The sequence below is a fragment of the Barbatula barbatula genome, assembly GCF_947034865.1.
Source record: "Barbatula barbatula genome assembly, chromosome: 23".
NCBI classification, from domain to species: domain Eukaryota; kingdom Metazoa; phylum Chordata; class Actinopteri; order Cypriniformes; family Nemacheilidae; genus Barbatula; species Barbatula barbatula.
In genome coordinates this window covers 18130945-18147090 of record NC_136786.1, presented here as the reverse complement: position 1 = coordinate 18147090, position 16146 = coordinate 18130945, and the positions used below count along the sequence as shown (strand labels likewise).

At 40.4% G+C, this 16146-nt stretch overlaps 1 protein-coding gene across 1 annotated transcript in view; it reads left to right on the top strand.

The window, feature by feature from the left end:
- cubn (cubilin (intrinsic factor-cobalamin receptor)) overlaps window positions 1-16146 on the top strand; it is a gene marked incomplete at its 5' end in the record, with an annotated part of 30102 nt that overhangs the window by 13625 nt on the left and 331 nt on the right. Inside the window, 37 exons of the mRNA XM_079487938.1 lie at window positions 1005-1179; window positions 1272-1453; window positions 1588-1744; window positions 1817-1933; window positions 2064-2177; window positions 2948-3076; window positions 3164-3296; window positions 3380-3585; window positions 3669-3850; window positions 3936-4128; window positions 4220-4417; window positions 4498-4644; window positions 4749-4939; window positions 5051-5219; window positions 5378-5552; window positions 6243-6421; window positions 6511-6720; window positions 6797-6937; window positions 7030-7211; window positions 7331-7502; window positions 7592-7789; window positions 7942-8091; window positions 8169-8290; window positions 8364-8589; window positions 8979-9166; window positions 9249-9405; window positions 9498-9647; window positions 9732-9920; window positions 11671-11800; window positions 12745-12962; window positions 13687-13892; window positions 13972-14134; window positions 14258-14466; window positions 14854-14998; window positions 15084-15265; window positions 15350-15515; window positions 15852-16087. Coding sequence (XP_079344064.1) covers window positions 1005-1179; window positions 1272-1453; window positions 1588-1744; window positions 1817-1933; window positions 2064-2177; window positions 2948-3076; window positions 3164-3296; window positions 3380-3585; window positions 3669-3850; window positions 3936-4128; window positions 4220-4417; window positions 4498-4644; window positions 4749-4939; window positions 5051-5219; window positions 5378-5552; window positions 6243-6421; window positions 6511-6720; window positions 6797-6937; window positions 7030-7211; window positions 7331-7502; window positions 7592-7789; window positions 7942-8091; window positions 8169-8290; window positions 8364-8589; window positions 8979-9166; window positions 9249-9405; window positions 9498-9647; window positions 9732-9920; window positions 11671-11800; window positions 12745-12962; window positions 13687-13892; window positions 13972-14134; window positions 14258-14466; window positions 14854-14998; window positions 15084-15265; window positions 15350-15515; window positions 15852-16087 — 6387 coding nt within the window. The remainder of the gene's footprint in view (window positions 1-1004; window positions 1180-1271; window positions 1454-1587; window positions 1745-1816; window positions 1934-2063; window positions 2178-2947; window positions 3077-3163; window positions 3297-3379; window positions 3586-3668; window positions 3851-3935; window positions 4129-4219; window positions 4418-4497; window positions 4645-4748; window positions 4940-5050; window positions 5220-5377; window positions 5553-6242; window positions 6422-6510; window positions 6721-6796; window positions 6938-7029; window positions 7212-7330; window positions 7503-7591; window positions 7790-7941; window positions 8092-8168; window positions 8291-8363; window positions 8590-8978; window positions 9167-9248; window positions 9406-9497; window positions 9648-9731; window positions 9921-11670; window positions 11801-12744; window positions 12963-13686; window positions 13893-13971; window positions 14135-14257; window positions 14467-14853; window positions 14999-15083; window positions 15266-15349; window positions 15516-15851; window positions 16088-16146) is intronic.

Sequence of the window (16146 nt, the reverse complement as noted above, 5' to 3'; positions counted from 1 at the left end):
CAAAGTTACACCTGCATTTGGATTATCATGTTTAAACACTGTTGAAAGTGTAGTTCAAATTCTTTCATTATTTACTCACCCAACTCACACTTACTTTCTTTTGAGGAATATACAATATATATTGAAGAACATTGGTAACCAAAAAACATTGAACCCCATTGACTCCTATTGTATGGACACAAAACCACTGAAACATTTCTCAAAATATCTAATTTTGTGTTCCAATGAAGAAAGAACGTCATGCATGAATTTATTTTCCATATTTTGGCGAACTGTTCTACACGTTGAATTGGAGTCAAATCGTATATGTAGCGTACACAAGTTTGTGTAGGTGGGTTGGCTGTTTATGCCCCATTGGCACCTGCCAGTGGAAGTGTGTTTTTTAGCGTGGAGCTCTGGAATGCTGATTTGATCTGAATAGAGCCAATAGGGCAGAAATGAAGTGAACACCAGAGCCCAGAAAATGGGCTTAGACACACACACTTTCCGTGCCACACAAATGCCCATTACAAGCCATGCTGTATTTGTCATTCAATAAAGCTGTTCTTACACTCAACAGTGTGTTAAAACAAACTGGTTTTATCCTGGAAATGAGACGTATGAAACAAAAGAGAGAAAATGTTATTAACTTTAGGTGAATTACATTTTCAGTGAACGTATTCTTACCTAATCTTTCATCCAAGAATAAAAAAAGTATTTCATTATTTGCTCAGGCACATGTCATTTCCAAACCTGTAGCTCACAAAATAAACAATTTAATGTTCACTGTATGGACACAAATTTCTCTAAATATAATATATGTTTTTGTGTTCCAGACAACAAATCCGAGAATAGAAAATGTCCAATTTTTTATTTTTGGGTGAACTATCACTTTAACATTTCAAACATAAGTCCAAAACTAAATTTTGTTATTGATAAGATGATTTCTTTGAGCAATTTAGCGCATTGTAAGCCATCAAATTTTCCAGTGTGTGACCATTTTCTGACCTTCGACCCCTGTCCAGGTGTATGGAGGGCCTGACCTGTCAGCGCCAAGATTGGCCCAGCTCTGTACCACACGCCCTCCCAATAACCCACTGCAGCTGGCCAGCAGCGGCAACAGCGTAACCGTTCGATTCGTATCTGATGCCGTCGTGAGCGGAAGGGGCTTCAACGCAACTTGGCTGGAGGTCCAAGGAGGTAAAGTGTTTTGTGTAACATTGCATTTGCATTTGCATTTGCTTATGAGCTTCTTGCAAATAACTTTTCAAAAACGTCCTTCTGTTATTCAGGATGTGGAGGGGCTGTCACAGCCCCCAGTGGAGAAATCCACTCTCCTCAGTACCCCAACAACTACCCTGACAATGTGGACTGCTCCTGGACTATAACGGTAGACGCGGGCCACAGAGTATTCTTCAACTTTACAGATCTGGACATTGAAAATCACAATTCATGCGACTTCGACTATGTGGCTGTAAGTGCTTTTACCTGGGATGAACTTTCTGAGATGCATTTATGTCACATTATGTTTGCTCTAAAGCATAAAATTTTTTTCAAAGAAGTTGAAAAATTCATGGGTAAACAGTGACTTGGGTGTCTTCTCTCTAGATTCATGACGGTCCACATGAGTCGTCTCCACTCCTGGGTAAAGTGTGTGGCTTTTCCAGGCCTTTGCCATTTACATCGTCACAGAACGTCATCCATGTTCGCTTCAGATCGGATCATTCTCAAAACCATAGAGGATTCAGTGCCAGGTTCTTGGAAGGTGAGTGTTTGTTCACTGTTATGCTGAGTTTTTGTTTCATGGTTCATCACTGGTCGCTCTTCTGAATTTTAGCATGTGGGTCAACTATAATAACCGATGATGTGGGCGGGGCTATTGCATCTCCTCGCTATCCATACCCTTATCCACCCAATCAGAACTGTAGTTGGATCATACAGGCACAGGAGCCATGTAAGTCTGCCAATTATATCTTATGAGCTTTAATCTCAAGATGTTTTTTTGTTAGCGATTATGAGCTTATATCTTTTTCAAAACTATGCCCTTGTATTCTTGTAATGGATATGCTTTTGCTGTTTTCCAGTCAACCATGTCACTCTGTCCTTCACCGACTTTGAGGTGGAGATGGTGTCTGGAAACTGCTCACATGATCGTGTGGAGATCTTGGATGGAGACAATTATGATTCCCCGTCTGTTGGTAAAGACAGACCTCTGATTTCAAATAGTTATTCTTAAATAAACATAAAGTTACACTGACATTTTTTATTAATATTTGTTCCTTTAAACCATCAAAACATGAGGTGTATGGTACAATATCAGGCTTTTATTTAAATATATGCTAGATATACAATAAAACATACATTGACTATAGTTTTATCAGTTGTAGGGGTGTCACAACAAACCACTGATGGCAATTATCGTGAAATTGTAAATCACGTGTATTGTTTCTTTGTTAATTCTTCACATATCGTGATATCATAAACTATTCTGTACCCATTCAAGATTTTTAATCAACTAAATTAAAGTTGAATTTCACTGATGGCATCATGTATTTCTACAACAAAACATTTAGATAAATATCGCAATAAGAATACACACGCTACCTTAAATTCTTTTGGCGTGTAGTGAAAACCTGATATCGTAGCAACCCTTATCTGTTGTTGATATTTGTTGATCCCCTTATGTAGTAATGCTTTGCTGTCGCTCTCCTAGACCTTGACTCAATGACATTTTTACATTTGTTGTGTATTTTTTTACCAATCCTCCTTAAATTGTTCTCAAATTAAACTTCTGTTTATCCTCCAAGTAGCATCGTTGAACTTGAACATGAATATATTTTTGTATATCTCTTTACAACATATTTGAATAAAAAGGGAGCTAAATTTTCCAAACTGTTTATATACATTTTGTACTTCAGAGAATGTCATACTACAAAATCTCACATGTAAAAACATTGAATATTTCAAGGTCGATACTGCGGGTCTACATTACCACATCCAGTAACTTCATTCAGCAACGCCATGGTGGTAAACTTCATCTCAGATTCTACGGTATCTAAGAAAGGTTTCAGGGCTACCTACATGGCCTCAACCTCAGGTTAGGCGTTTGTTATTTTTTGAAACATTGTAACATTTTTATTAAAAAATATATATAATAACAAAGCGTTTTACCTATTTTTTCCAGGCTGTGGCGGACATCTATTAATGGAATCAGGTGCTTTCAACAGTCCGAACTATCCCGATGCATATCCACCTAATGTGGAGTGTGTGTGGACCTTGACCAGTTCCCCAGGGAACGGCCTCCAACTGTCCTTTATGTGAGCCAATTAGGATGTTTCCGCCATCTTTCAAACTCACCCTAATGGATTCACAAAATATGAAATTGTATTATTGTATGCAGTATGTTTCAGCTCCAGCAGAGCGCAGATTGCAGTCATGACTACCTAGAGATTCGTGAAGGTCACTCTACTGGTGCTCTGGTTGGCCGTTTCTGTGGTGACTCTCTTCCATCCAACTACACCTCCATAACTGGCCACATGCTGTGGATTAAGTTCGTCTCGGACTCTTCAGTGAGCGGAGCTGGATTCAGAACAGTGTTCTCTCACTGTGAGTCTTAAAAAATAGATTGCTCCATTTTTATCTGGATCAAATGACCCAAATCCATACGATTTAATATTTTCTCTTTTTAGTGTATGGAAATGACATCACAGGCAGTTCAGGCCAGGTCGCCTCCCCTCTTTACCCACGCACCTACCCAAACAATGCAGACTACCGCTGGACCATCACAGTAAATGGCGACTCTTACGTGGAGATTCAGTTTCTGGATATTGACATTGAGGACCTGTCCAATTGCTATTATGACAAGTTAAAGGTCTGCATAACATTACAGTGTACCGTATGAGCAGGTATTTCATATAAAGGCATTTATGAAACGCAGTGTACCTCTTGTTCTGTAGATATTTGATGGTCCGAACACTCATGGCTACCTGATGGGTGAGTTTTGTGGCCTGTCTCTGCCCAACCCGTTGAGAAGTTCAGGCAGCACTGTGACTCTTGAGTTCAAATCTGATAATGTGATTGGAGGGAAAGGCTTTCTCATCGAGTGGACAGCCGTTCAACATTCTGGTCCCTTGCCTACGATACAGCCAGGTCAGTTTACCAACGAATAAAAAGAACTTCCAAGGCTCTCGTTCTGATGAAATGAGGTTTCCCAATGGTTACCTTTGTCTATTCTTTCCAGGAGCGTGTGGCGGTACATTGATGACAGAAGACATACCTAGATTCCTCTTCTCTCCTGGGTGGCCTGAGCCATATCAACCTAACCTTGAGTGCTCATGGGTTATCAGGTCTCCTAATTCCATTGTGGAGTTTAATCTATTGTCTTTGGACATCGAAGATGAGGTTTCGTGTCTTCACGACAGCCTGGTCATTAGAGACGGTAGGCTTTTTGCCATATAAAGTCCATTTGAAATAAATTACAATGATGGTTTTCATTTCTGGTGTGGGTTGTTTTATAAGGTGAAACCAATTTATCTCCACCGATCGCAACACTTTGCGGGCGGCAGTTGCCTGGTTCTCTCCACACGACTGGAGATGCCATGTTCCTCCGATTTACCTCCGATGGCAGCATTAATAGAGGAGGCTTCAATGCTTCCTTTTCCAAAGGTACATAGAAAATCCATGAACCATCACAAATAGTAAAATTCTATGATGCAATACTGCAAATAATCACTTTGAGGATGAGCTTTTTTTCTCGACTTCTCAATCAGGTTGTGGAGGTTTCATCCATACGGACAGAGGAGTTTTGAGTTCTCCTCAGTATCCACAGAATTACAAGCCCAACCTAAATTGCATTTGGCAAATCATGGTCACTCCAGGGTTCAGAGTGTCCGTAAACTTTGAAAACCCTTTCCAGATACAAGGATTTGGCACGCAGTGCAGTTCCGGTGACTACTTGGAGGTGAGAGAATATGGGGACGTCATGATATGGAGAGCGGAAAGCACTATTATATAATGCAAAGTGTCTTTTCTGTGTTGGAGGAAACATATTAAAGTGATCATTTTGTATTAGTTACGAAATGGTCCTGATGGCAACTCACCAAGTCTGTCAGGACGTCTCTGTGGAACCAGTCCTCCGTCTACACTTCAAACCACAGACAACAGCATGTTTGTCCATTTTGTCTCAGATGTCTCCAATGAGGCCAGTGGATTCAAACTTGTATTTGAAGCCCATAGCTCAGGTGAATTCTTGATTATTATGCAAACAAAATACTCCTGTAACATTCATAAACAAGACTTAAGAATAGCTGCTTTAGTAATTCAGGACGTTTCATTTACAATTAGTTTGAATGTTTAGCGGTGACTAAACTAGTATTAAATCTAAATCCTTTTTTTCCAGCTTGCGGTGGTCTCATTGAGCTGAACGATGGAGACCTACCAGGGTACATCACATCTCCTAACTATCCATCCAACTACCCACAAAATATTGACTGTGTGTGGATAATCAAAGTTCCCAATGGTGAGGGCGTACAACTCGACTTTGAGGGTGATTTCTACATTGAGCCTCATTCTGGGTATGTTTCATATATATTTAGAGCCGTCAAATGCTTGTTATTGGTACATTTAAACAGGGCTGTGCAATTCGTCGTAATTAAATTTCAAATTATTGAAACTGAATAATCCTGGTAAAACAATTATTCTGCCACTTTCTGTTTTACAAAGATTGCCTTAGTTCTTTTTGTGTTATAAAACCACAGCGCATTTGGTTCCTTTACAATGTTAAGTCCAAAATTGTCAAAGTATGTGTAGACATTTTCAGTAACTGTTTTTTTAAATCTTTTTTAAACTTTTATAAAAAAAATGTTTTATTGTTTATTATTTTATAGTTTTATTATTATTTATTTAAAATGTATGCATTTATAATTTTTTTATCTATTTTTCACATTTATTTATTATTTACCATTTTATTTTTAAAAAACACTTATTTATTATATACATGTATGTTATTTTTTATTAAATATATTTCTAATAAATACATGGTTAAACAATTAAACGTTTTCGTTTTATATATCTGTTTTTTTTATTTAAATTTTTTATCATAAATGTATGGTTTTCCAAGTCAATCAATATATATATATATATATATATATATATATATATATATATATATATATATATATATATATATATATTTAATATTCTATCTAAATATCTAACATCTAAACAATGTTAAATCAAAACAATGTCTTTCACCTCTCTCATAGATGTCTTTATGACTACATCGAGCTTCGTAATGGCCCCACATCGGATGCCGATTTGATTGGCAGGCTTTGTGGCAACACCCGGCCATCTACCCAGCATTCAACAGGCAGCACCATGTATATCCGATTCCGAACCGATACCAGCGTCACACATATCGGTTTCAAAGCCAAGTATTCCATTGGTAATCCAAATGTCCAAAGTATACAAAGCCCTAACTTGTATTTATTGTTATTGTCCTAAAGGCTTATAATGTTTTCTTTCCCAATTCAGCCACGTGTGGAGGCACTTACATTGGTCAGAGTGGAACGCTCAAAAGTCCAGGTTACCCAGACTCAAACTATCCAGACAACTCGAACTGCGAATGGTACCTGGAGGGTCCCACTGGACACTTTCTGACCCTGACATACACTGCTCTTGACCTGCAAAGCTCCCCTGACTGCACTGGTGACTATGTAGAAATCCGTGAATACAACACCTCAGGTTCGAGTTTTCCCTGCACAAAATACCTCAAATTGTTTGGTCATGCAGATCATTGACCAAAGCTTTCCTTTTGTAGGTCGTCTTTTGGGGAGACACTGTGGGAACAGCCTTCCAACATCACTGGATACTGGGGACAGTTTTGCCTATGTGAGGTTTGTCAGTGATGGCAGTGGAAATGCACCAGGGTTCAGCTTATCGTTTGAAGCTAGTGTTGAAGGTAAGTGGCATTTCTTTCAAAAAAGGGTCCGGTTAAAGTGGTGTATTCTTGTTGTTCCATGAGTAACGTGATGATATTGTTCCTCTTTGTAGAGTGCGGAGGGGATCTAAACGCACCATTCGGGACAATTTCATCTCCCAATTACCCAAATCTGTATCCCCACAGCCGAGTATGTCGCTGGAGAATCACTGTTCCTCAAGGTCGTAGGGTCACTCTTACCATCAATGACTTGAGGCTGGAGGACCACAATACCTGCTTGTATGATTTTGTGGAGGTGAGGTCATCGATACTCCTGGCACTAGCCATTCAGACTGTTCAAAATGTACACTTCTTTTGAAAGCTATTACATTAGAACGTATGCGTGAAAAAAGCTTATGACTTGTTGGTTGATAGGTCCAAAATGGTCTGATACCTAATTCTCCTCGATTGGACCGTTTATGTGGCACAGTGCCTGCTGGTACTCAAATCCAATCATCTGGAAATACTATGACCGTCATTTTCGCCACAGATGCATCGGTGTCTATTGGTGGATTCACAGCGGATTACTCCTCGGAGGAGGAAGCAGGTGAGAACTTGAGGATGCGTAAAACACTCAATGATCATCTTAACTATTTTGAGTCTCGATTTGATTGGTGAATCCCTGCTTTTTTGCAGTGTGTGGTGGGATTCTTAGTGAACCTGGGAACTTCACATCCCCGGAGTTTGGAAATGGAAACTACAGCAACAGATTGAACTGTGAATGGCTGATCCAGAACCCACAGCATGTGAATTCATCCATTGTGTTGTTTATTAATGAAATACACCTGGAGCATCACCAAACCTGCGAGTGGGACTACTTGGAGTTCAGAATGGGTGGGGTTTATAGTATTACCTTCATGTTCTCCGGTTGCTCAATGTACATCATTGCATTGACAACAGCATTTTGTGGGGTTTTGTGGACTCAGTATGACTAAATTTGACAGTCGATATCTGTTCATGGCTGTCACGTTTGTTTTTCCCATCAGATGATTACAATGGAGAGCTCTTGGCGCGTTTCTGTGGTCAAACCGCACCTACAATCCCCATAGTGGTGTTTACCCCTGGCCTTTGGGTTCACTTCCGATCGGATGAGGCTGAAGTTGACTTGGGCTTTAAAATCACATATCACTTTTCAGGTAATATTGATCATTCAGAGACACTTAAACACAAGAATCTTAAAAACAAGTCTACATGGGCAAACAAATTTTTGCAGAGTGTGGAGGTTTACAGAGTGGAGACGGAGGTGTCATTTCCAGCCCTGGTTATCCCAACCAATACCCAAGTCCGAGTCACTGTGCTTGGCTTCTTGAGGCTCCAGAGGGCCACACTATCACTGTAAGTGCCTTTTATATAATAATGTGTGTGTTTCGGTTCCCTTTATACTCTTCTTACAGGTTTTCTTGTCTAGCTCACTTTCACATACTTTGAAGTGGAGCAGCACAGTCAATGCGGGTGGGATTCTGTGACAATCTTCAATGGAGGCTCACCAGGAGCTCCCATGATTGGTCAATATTGTGGAAACAACTCTCCTGGAACAATTCAGTCAGGCTCAAACAAGTTAGCTCTGGTGTTTCTTGCTGATCATTTGGTGTCCAAAGGAGGATTCAGTGCCACCTGGTCAACAGACTCTTCAGGTATGCACAATGCGATTTTGCCATGTAGGATAAGTGCTTGGAATAGCATCTGTCTTGGTCCTGCTACACTATTCTTGTTAATAAATCAGATTTTAGGGTCACATTCTGGGGTTAGGAACTTAACTAGTTACCTCTGTCTCATAGGGGTTAGGGTTTGATCTAGTGAACAGAATGTCAACACAGGATGTTTATTTTTAGTATACTTTCTTACTTCAAGTTTATAAGAAGTAAACTAATTGCACACTTGAATGCATTTATTTTTTGTGAGGAATGTCTTACCCTCATTAATCGTGCAATGGTGGTGAATATAGTTGAGACCGGATGTATTGATAAAATAAGATAAAGAAGAAGATGCTCACTTGTGGGTATATTTTTTTCGTCATTCTCAGGTTGTGGAGGTATCATCCATGCTGATACAGGCACCTTCAAATCTCCCAATTATCCACAGAATTTCCCATCCAATACTCAATGTTCCTGGACCATCATAGCCCATGATGGAAACCATCTGGAAATGGGCTTTGACAGTGACTTCCAAATCCCAGACTCAAGTGGACAGTGTCAAAACAGTTTCATCAAGGCAAACATATTCTCATTTAATTTAGTGATGTTATTTTGTGTGTTTGGGTTGACATTGTATTCTATCCGTGCATATCTGACAGGTTTGGTCCGACACCGTAGAGAAAGATGAGAACCTCTTGGTCACTGGGTGTGGCTCAACAGCCCCTGCTGTAGTCACTGCACCTCAAAATGTTATGAAGGCTCGCTTCCAGTCCACAGGAACTGCTGGCAAAGGATTTTCTGCCTCATTCTACACAAGTGTGTATCACATTGCTGTTAGGTTCATCATATCTTTCCTCTGCTCTTCAAGTTCTTACAGGTTTTCTAATCATTTTCTCTTTTGCTGTTAGGATGTGGAGCCAATTTTACAGGCACAAGTGGCCGTGTGGTGTCTCCAAACTACCCAGACCACTACCCAGATGGGTCCAATTGTAATTACATCATCGATGCTGGAGGCCAGAACGTAGTTGTCCTCACATTTAAAACATTTCAGTTGGAAGGTATGAAGTTGTTTAAAAAAAAATCATAACACAATGCACCTGTCGAGGAAGAGCTGGATTATCATTGCATTTCTTTATCTCTAGCACACTCTACATGCATCTATGATGGTGTGAAGATCTACAGTGGTACCTCCGTCAATAGTGTCCCACTGGCTACTCTGTGTGGAAATACCATCCCAGGCGTCTTCTCCACCTTCGGACCAATGCTTCTCAATTTTTACTCTGACAGCATAATCAATGACAATGGCTTCCTGGCTGAATACAGAACCATGCGTAAGCTCCAACCACATGACGTTTGATGTATAGTAGGATGATATGTGCTATCCTAAGACCCTTCTGATGTGTGTCTCAGATGTGTGAGAGAGGTTTATATGTAGAAATGTGATGGTGGTGCTTGAATGGTGGGGTATGCTGCTGTGGGAGTGCCTTGATATGCTTGTATGCTGTTGTGGGTGTGGCTTGGATGTGTGCACGGGTTGTGTATTTTGGGTGTTGACTTGTGTGGGTGTGGCTTTGATGTTAACATGCAGTTGTGGGTGTGGCCTGGATGTTGGTGTACTGAAGGCTGGTGTGGGTGTGGTTTAAATATTGGTGTGGCCTATATGTTAACATTCTGGTGTGGGTGTGATTTTGGACATAGGAGTGTTGTGGATTGGTTGTTATGATGTTTAGTCAATTCAGCTTTATTTATATAGCACTTTTTACAATTTTCATTGTTACAAAGCAGCTGTACAAGAAAACATTGACTATAAGTAAAACATAAAAGGTTATGGAAGTCAAAACACAGGTCAAATATCAGACACACAATAAATTCCTATATGCAGTGTTAATTAGACTATCAAATTCTAGCAGCCCCCCGGCCAGGCAAACGGTGGCGAGGAACCCAAAACTCCATTGGAGGAGAAAAAAACCTCAGAGGGAAACCAGGCCTAACCAGGGGATTCCAGTTCCCCTCTGGCAAAAACTGCAGCCTCTGCACAAGCTCGACAGTGCTTGCACAACAAGGCAAAATAAAAAAAGTTAGATTTAAAATTATCATTTATAATCTAATACCGACTGAAGTTTTGTAGAGTCGCCACGTCCTTCGTCCAGCATTTGTCAGGTTTAGGGGGTGTGGCTTCAATTTAGGTGTGTATTGTTATGGGTGGGATTTGGATTTTGTTGGTCTTGTTTGACTTGATGCGGCGCTGCAAGATCTGACAGGTGGAAGACATCATAGAACAGCGAGAGCGATTTGAAAACCATAAAAAGTTTGCTTTCGAATCACTCTTGCGGTACTATGATGTCACCCGCATCACAAGCAAATGAACAGCCTGTCAGATCTTGCGGCGCCGCATCAAGTCGAACAAGCCTATTAACGCTGATGGAGGTGTGGCTAAGGCTTATATGTTGGTGTATGATGCTCTGGGTGTGTCTTGGATGATGGCGTATGTTGGTGTTAGGTTTAACATGCTGTTGTATGTGTGTGTGGCTATTATGTTGGTGTACTGTTTGCCGATGTGGGTGTGGCTTGGATGTTAACATGCTGTTAGGGTTTTGAATGCAGGCGTGTGCTTAGTGCTGTTGTGGGTGTGGTTTAGATGTTAAAATGCTTGTGTGGGTGTGGCTTGAATGGAAGTGCATTCTGGTCGGATTGTTTACAACAGCAGTAATTCAGGTTTGATTCACTGAGCCCAGAATTGTGGAATGAAAAGAACGACAGGAACTGGAGGGCACTGCACTTTTCAGACAATATGAGGGGATTTGAGAGAATGTGCAAATGTTCATTGAAATTCCATCACAGATTCCACTGTTACATTCACAGACAACCTCATTCACAGTTACTGTGAACTATTTTGAGTTGGACAATAGATACACATACTCAAGTGCTCTTTAAGTTTTCTGAGGGTCTGTGCTAATTGTTTTACAAAAAACAAACATCATAATAATAAAGACTACAGTCTTTCAGCAGGTTGGGTTTCTATGTGTTCAGTGACAATAGATTTAATTAGATTTTTTTAATGTCCGTCTGTCATTTTAACAGCATGTGGCGGTGTGTTTAACTCAACTGCCGGGACAATCAGCAGTCCAGCGCATTCTATCATCAACTACCTTCACAACATCAACTGCACATATCACATATATGTCAGGAGCAACCGTGTCATTGACCTAAAGTGAGTTTCTTTATACTTAATAATGCTCTTTCTCTTTGAAACTCTTTTCAGTTTTGACATCAAGAAAAGACATGAACTTAAAGGCATAATTCACCCATTCTGTCAATTATTCATCCTTAGGTCATTCAAACCCTTTATATTACTCGAACTTCTTTGGGACACAAAAAATATTTTATTTGTGTCCATACAATAGAAGTCAAAAAGTCAATATCAAATCTTTCTTCAAAGTATCTTTGTGTTCTGCAGAAGAAAGGCATACAGGTTTGAAATTACATGAGGGTGAATAAATGATGACACAGAAACCAAATCAGAGCAGCAACACAGGCACGATTCTTTCATAATGCCAGCTGTGTTCTAACAAAGGGTCAGATGCTGAGAAGAGAAAGGCATGCTAGTATTGATCATCCGGCTTTCCTTTGTGTAGTTAACCCCACTTAAATGTGCCACTGACTGGCAGCAAGCCATTCTTTCATCATCCGTCCCTAGAGACTGGTGGCGGGTGAGGAGAGACGTTTACATTCACATTTACATTTAGCAGACGCTTTTATCCAAAGCGACTTACAAAGAGTTCGGGGAGTAATATGCGATATGTCATACAAAGAGTAATAGTACAATAGGTGCTAATACAAAGTTTCTAGTTTAAACAAAAGCTAGACCAAAACCTGTTGAGAGAAGAGGGTTAGTGTACGTTTTTATTCATTTATTTATTAAATTTTTTCTCATTTGTCTGTCAAGTAGACACCCTCATATGATTGTAAAGGGCTTTGGGTGTACAGCAATACAAAATAATGCGCTATATAAATGCCTCATACATTCACTTTCTCTTAAAGAACCCCCCCCCCTCTACCATTAGTGGTCTTTCTAAAGAACTAGATTGTTCTGCATGGCGGCAATGCTTTTAATTGTAATAAAGTTCCCTTTGTCGATGCTTTTCCATCCTATAGATTCAACTCTTTCAGTCTTGAGGCCTCCTCGAACTGTCGCTATGATTATGTGGCTGTGTATGATGGAGAAAACACTCTTGCGCCTCTGATGGGGAAATTCTGTGGGCTACAGCTTCCGCCGAACCTCAGGTCCTCGTCCAATCAGATGTTTCTCGAGTTCTTCACAGACGCATCCATCGCGGCGGAGGGCTGGAGAGCAACGTTCAGTGAGACTTTAGGTGGGGTTTCTCAAAAGACAGTATCTGACCTGTTACAGAACAAATCCGCACTGTTTAATTACTGCAACCGAATTAAAGAATGTGTGAATGATTGTACCGTCGGTCAGGAAGACAAAGATTTCTTTGAGGACTTGACAAAGTGTTCATGGGTTATAGACGGTGTTCTTTGTAAAAGCTTTGTGTTGTAAAGCATCTGATCCACCAGTGACTTCAAGATGACAAGGCTCGCTAAGAAATGTATTGTAAAAGGTTTTGTAGCCCGTGTATGGGGGTACGAAAGAACCGCCCAGTCTTACAAGTATCCCTGTTGTTCTTTCACAACAATGGAACTTGTTCAGACAACAAGACATAATGGACCGGTGTTGTTGCAGAATAAAGAAACAATATTTCTAATTCTGTATTCCCATTTCAATTGCCACGAAATTGATAAATGTATTGAACTCGATAAAATGATTTTTGTAATTTTATGTTCATTGTTTTTCCTCTTAATGTTGGGATTATGGCTCTGCCGTTCAGCAAGCCTCAGTCATGAGGTCTTTAAGAATCAATACTCGTTATAATAATTTTTATTGTTATATCAGATTTAGACACTCGATGACCTCACATCATTGACATCGAAGGGTCAGCATAAATTTGTGGACTCTACTGCCACCAACAGGTGGTTTGTGGAATTCTTGTGTATTTTCCAAATTCTCACTCTCTCTTTTTCTCTCCCCTACACAAGGTCCCCAGCAGGGCTGCGGTGGCTACCTGACATCCTCCACCGGAATGTTTAGTTCTCCTGATATAAACATGGACGGACAGTACGAGCCACGTATGGACTGTTTCTGGACCATCGCTGTGGAGGCAAATAAAGCGATTAACCTCACTTTCCCCTCTTTTGAGCTTGAAGGCCCATTTGGAACCATCTGCAGATATGACTATGTTAAGGTAATGTCATCCTTGTGTTATATAAGCATGTAAAATTCACCAAATGACGTCTTGCACTTGAACTTCTTTCCATCCATAGATCTATGATGGTGACAGTGCTAACTATCCACTGGTTGGAACATACTGCGGATCTGTATTACCGGCCCCTTACATCTCAGCCAGTAACTTTCTGACCGTGCACTTCATCTCGGACGGTGTTGTACAACGGCGTGGCTTCAACGCCACTTATGTGACATTGGACAGTAAGATACCTTAAACTGACATTCTCCTTAAGAATTCTTTGGTCAATATGGTGTCTAAACGATGCTTGGATTTTTATAAAAGGATACAGTGTGTTGCGTTACACTAATAGAGCTTCTGTTTAGGACTCTGTGGAGGAACATTCAATGCCACAGAATCGGCTCAGAGCATCACATCTCCGTTCTATCCCAATTCTTACCCCCCCTTCACCTCGTGCCGATGGGTTCTGGATGCTCCTCCTCAGGAGGCTTTGAAGGTGTCCGTTCAGCATTTCCAGCTCCAGTCCAGCCAGAGCTGCACCAACAACTTTCTGGAATTTAAGGACTTCCCAGTGGTGAGTCCCAAAACCTCACAAGTTAAAATCCCTCATGTCTGAGGAAACTCTTACAAAAAGGCTATTTAAATTAATTACATTTATTTTATTTTATTACAAATAAATCAATATATATAGTATAATAAAATATATAATATTAAAATATAAAAAAGGTACAGAGGTAACAGAGTTGACCAGAACAGGGAAAGACGCATTTTTTGTATTACTTAAAATACATATAATACAGGTAATTATTTTATATGATTTATTTAAATGTTAATAAAGAAATAGTCTTAATTTCTATTCAAGATTCATATGAATCGGGAAGCAAAGTAGTCAATAATAGGTGGATTGGGAATTATGTAGTTAATATTTATCTAAATCTATAATTTGATTTCACTCTTTTAGGGTGATTATGGGCAGGCTCATAAATTCTGTGGCATAGACTCGCATGTACCAGATTTCTACAGTTATGGCCGCACCATGCACGTCACTTTTAAATCAGATGCCTTCATGACCGGCAACGGATTCAGTCTCACCTATCAGGTGGCAGGTAGGATCTTTCTTTCCCTGCGATTCCAAAAGAGCTTTTTTCTTATTTGTGTGATTATATTGTAAATGTGTACATATGTCTATAGGTTGTAGTAGAGTGTACGAGCAGGAATATGGCTACCTGAAGAGTCCCGGCTGGCCTGAATTATATCCTCATAATATTGAATGCAACATCGTACTGCAGGCACCACAGAACAGCTCCATCTCTCTATTCTTTACCAGTTTTGATGTGGAGGGTCACCCTTCCTGCAACTATGACTACCTGGAGGTGAGCGTTGACCAAACACCAGCTGATCAAAGTGAAGACATTTTAGGAATTCGAAATCTTTCTGATACCTTACTTGCACTTTAGGTGAGAAACGGCAGCTCTTCCACGTCGCCTCTGTTAGGGAAGTACTGTGGAAACACGCTGCCCAGTCCTATCTTCCCGGGAAGCAACCAGCTTTTCCTGCATTTCAAGACCGACTTTGTGAATTCCCGAAACGGCTTTGAGATCACATGGACTTCTTCTCAACAGGGTAAGGGCAGGGGCGTGTTTACCATTTTGGGGGCCCTGAGCAAAGTCAAGACCCTGGGTCCCCCACACATACATATTAAGAACCCTCAATATTTCAGTGCTTGCTTTTTAGACTATGGTGAACTCACATTCCACTTATAAAAAAGCGTCAAATCATCAAATGATTTAACCGCTTTTGGCCACTAGGGGGCCCCCCAAGCTTGCGGGGCCCTATGCATTTGCATGCCTTGTGTAGTGTTTAATACCACTACTGGGTAAGGGCCCACTTTTTACAATGTAACCCTAAATTCAATCAGTCTGAAGGAAACAATCAGTGAGTCTTGTGTTTGTCTTGTAGGTTGTGGTGGTGTGTTATATGGAGACCACGGCTCTTTCGCGAGTCCAAACTACCCTGGCACCTATGCTAACGGGACTTCCTGTGAGTGGTTAATACGAGCCCCTAGTGGTAGAGTTGTGACGGTGACGTTCAGTCAGATTAGCATTGATGACCCAGGAGACTGTCAAAATAATTACCTGAAGCTGCACGATGGACCAGATGCAGATTCACCCGTTGTCGGGCCTTACTGTGGACCGGTATGTGTGATGAAACATTTCAATGCTGTTAATAAAGATTGATATGGCATTGCCATATC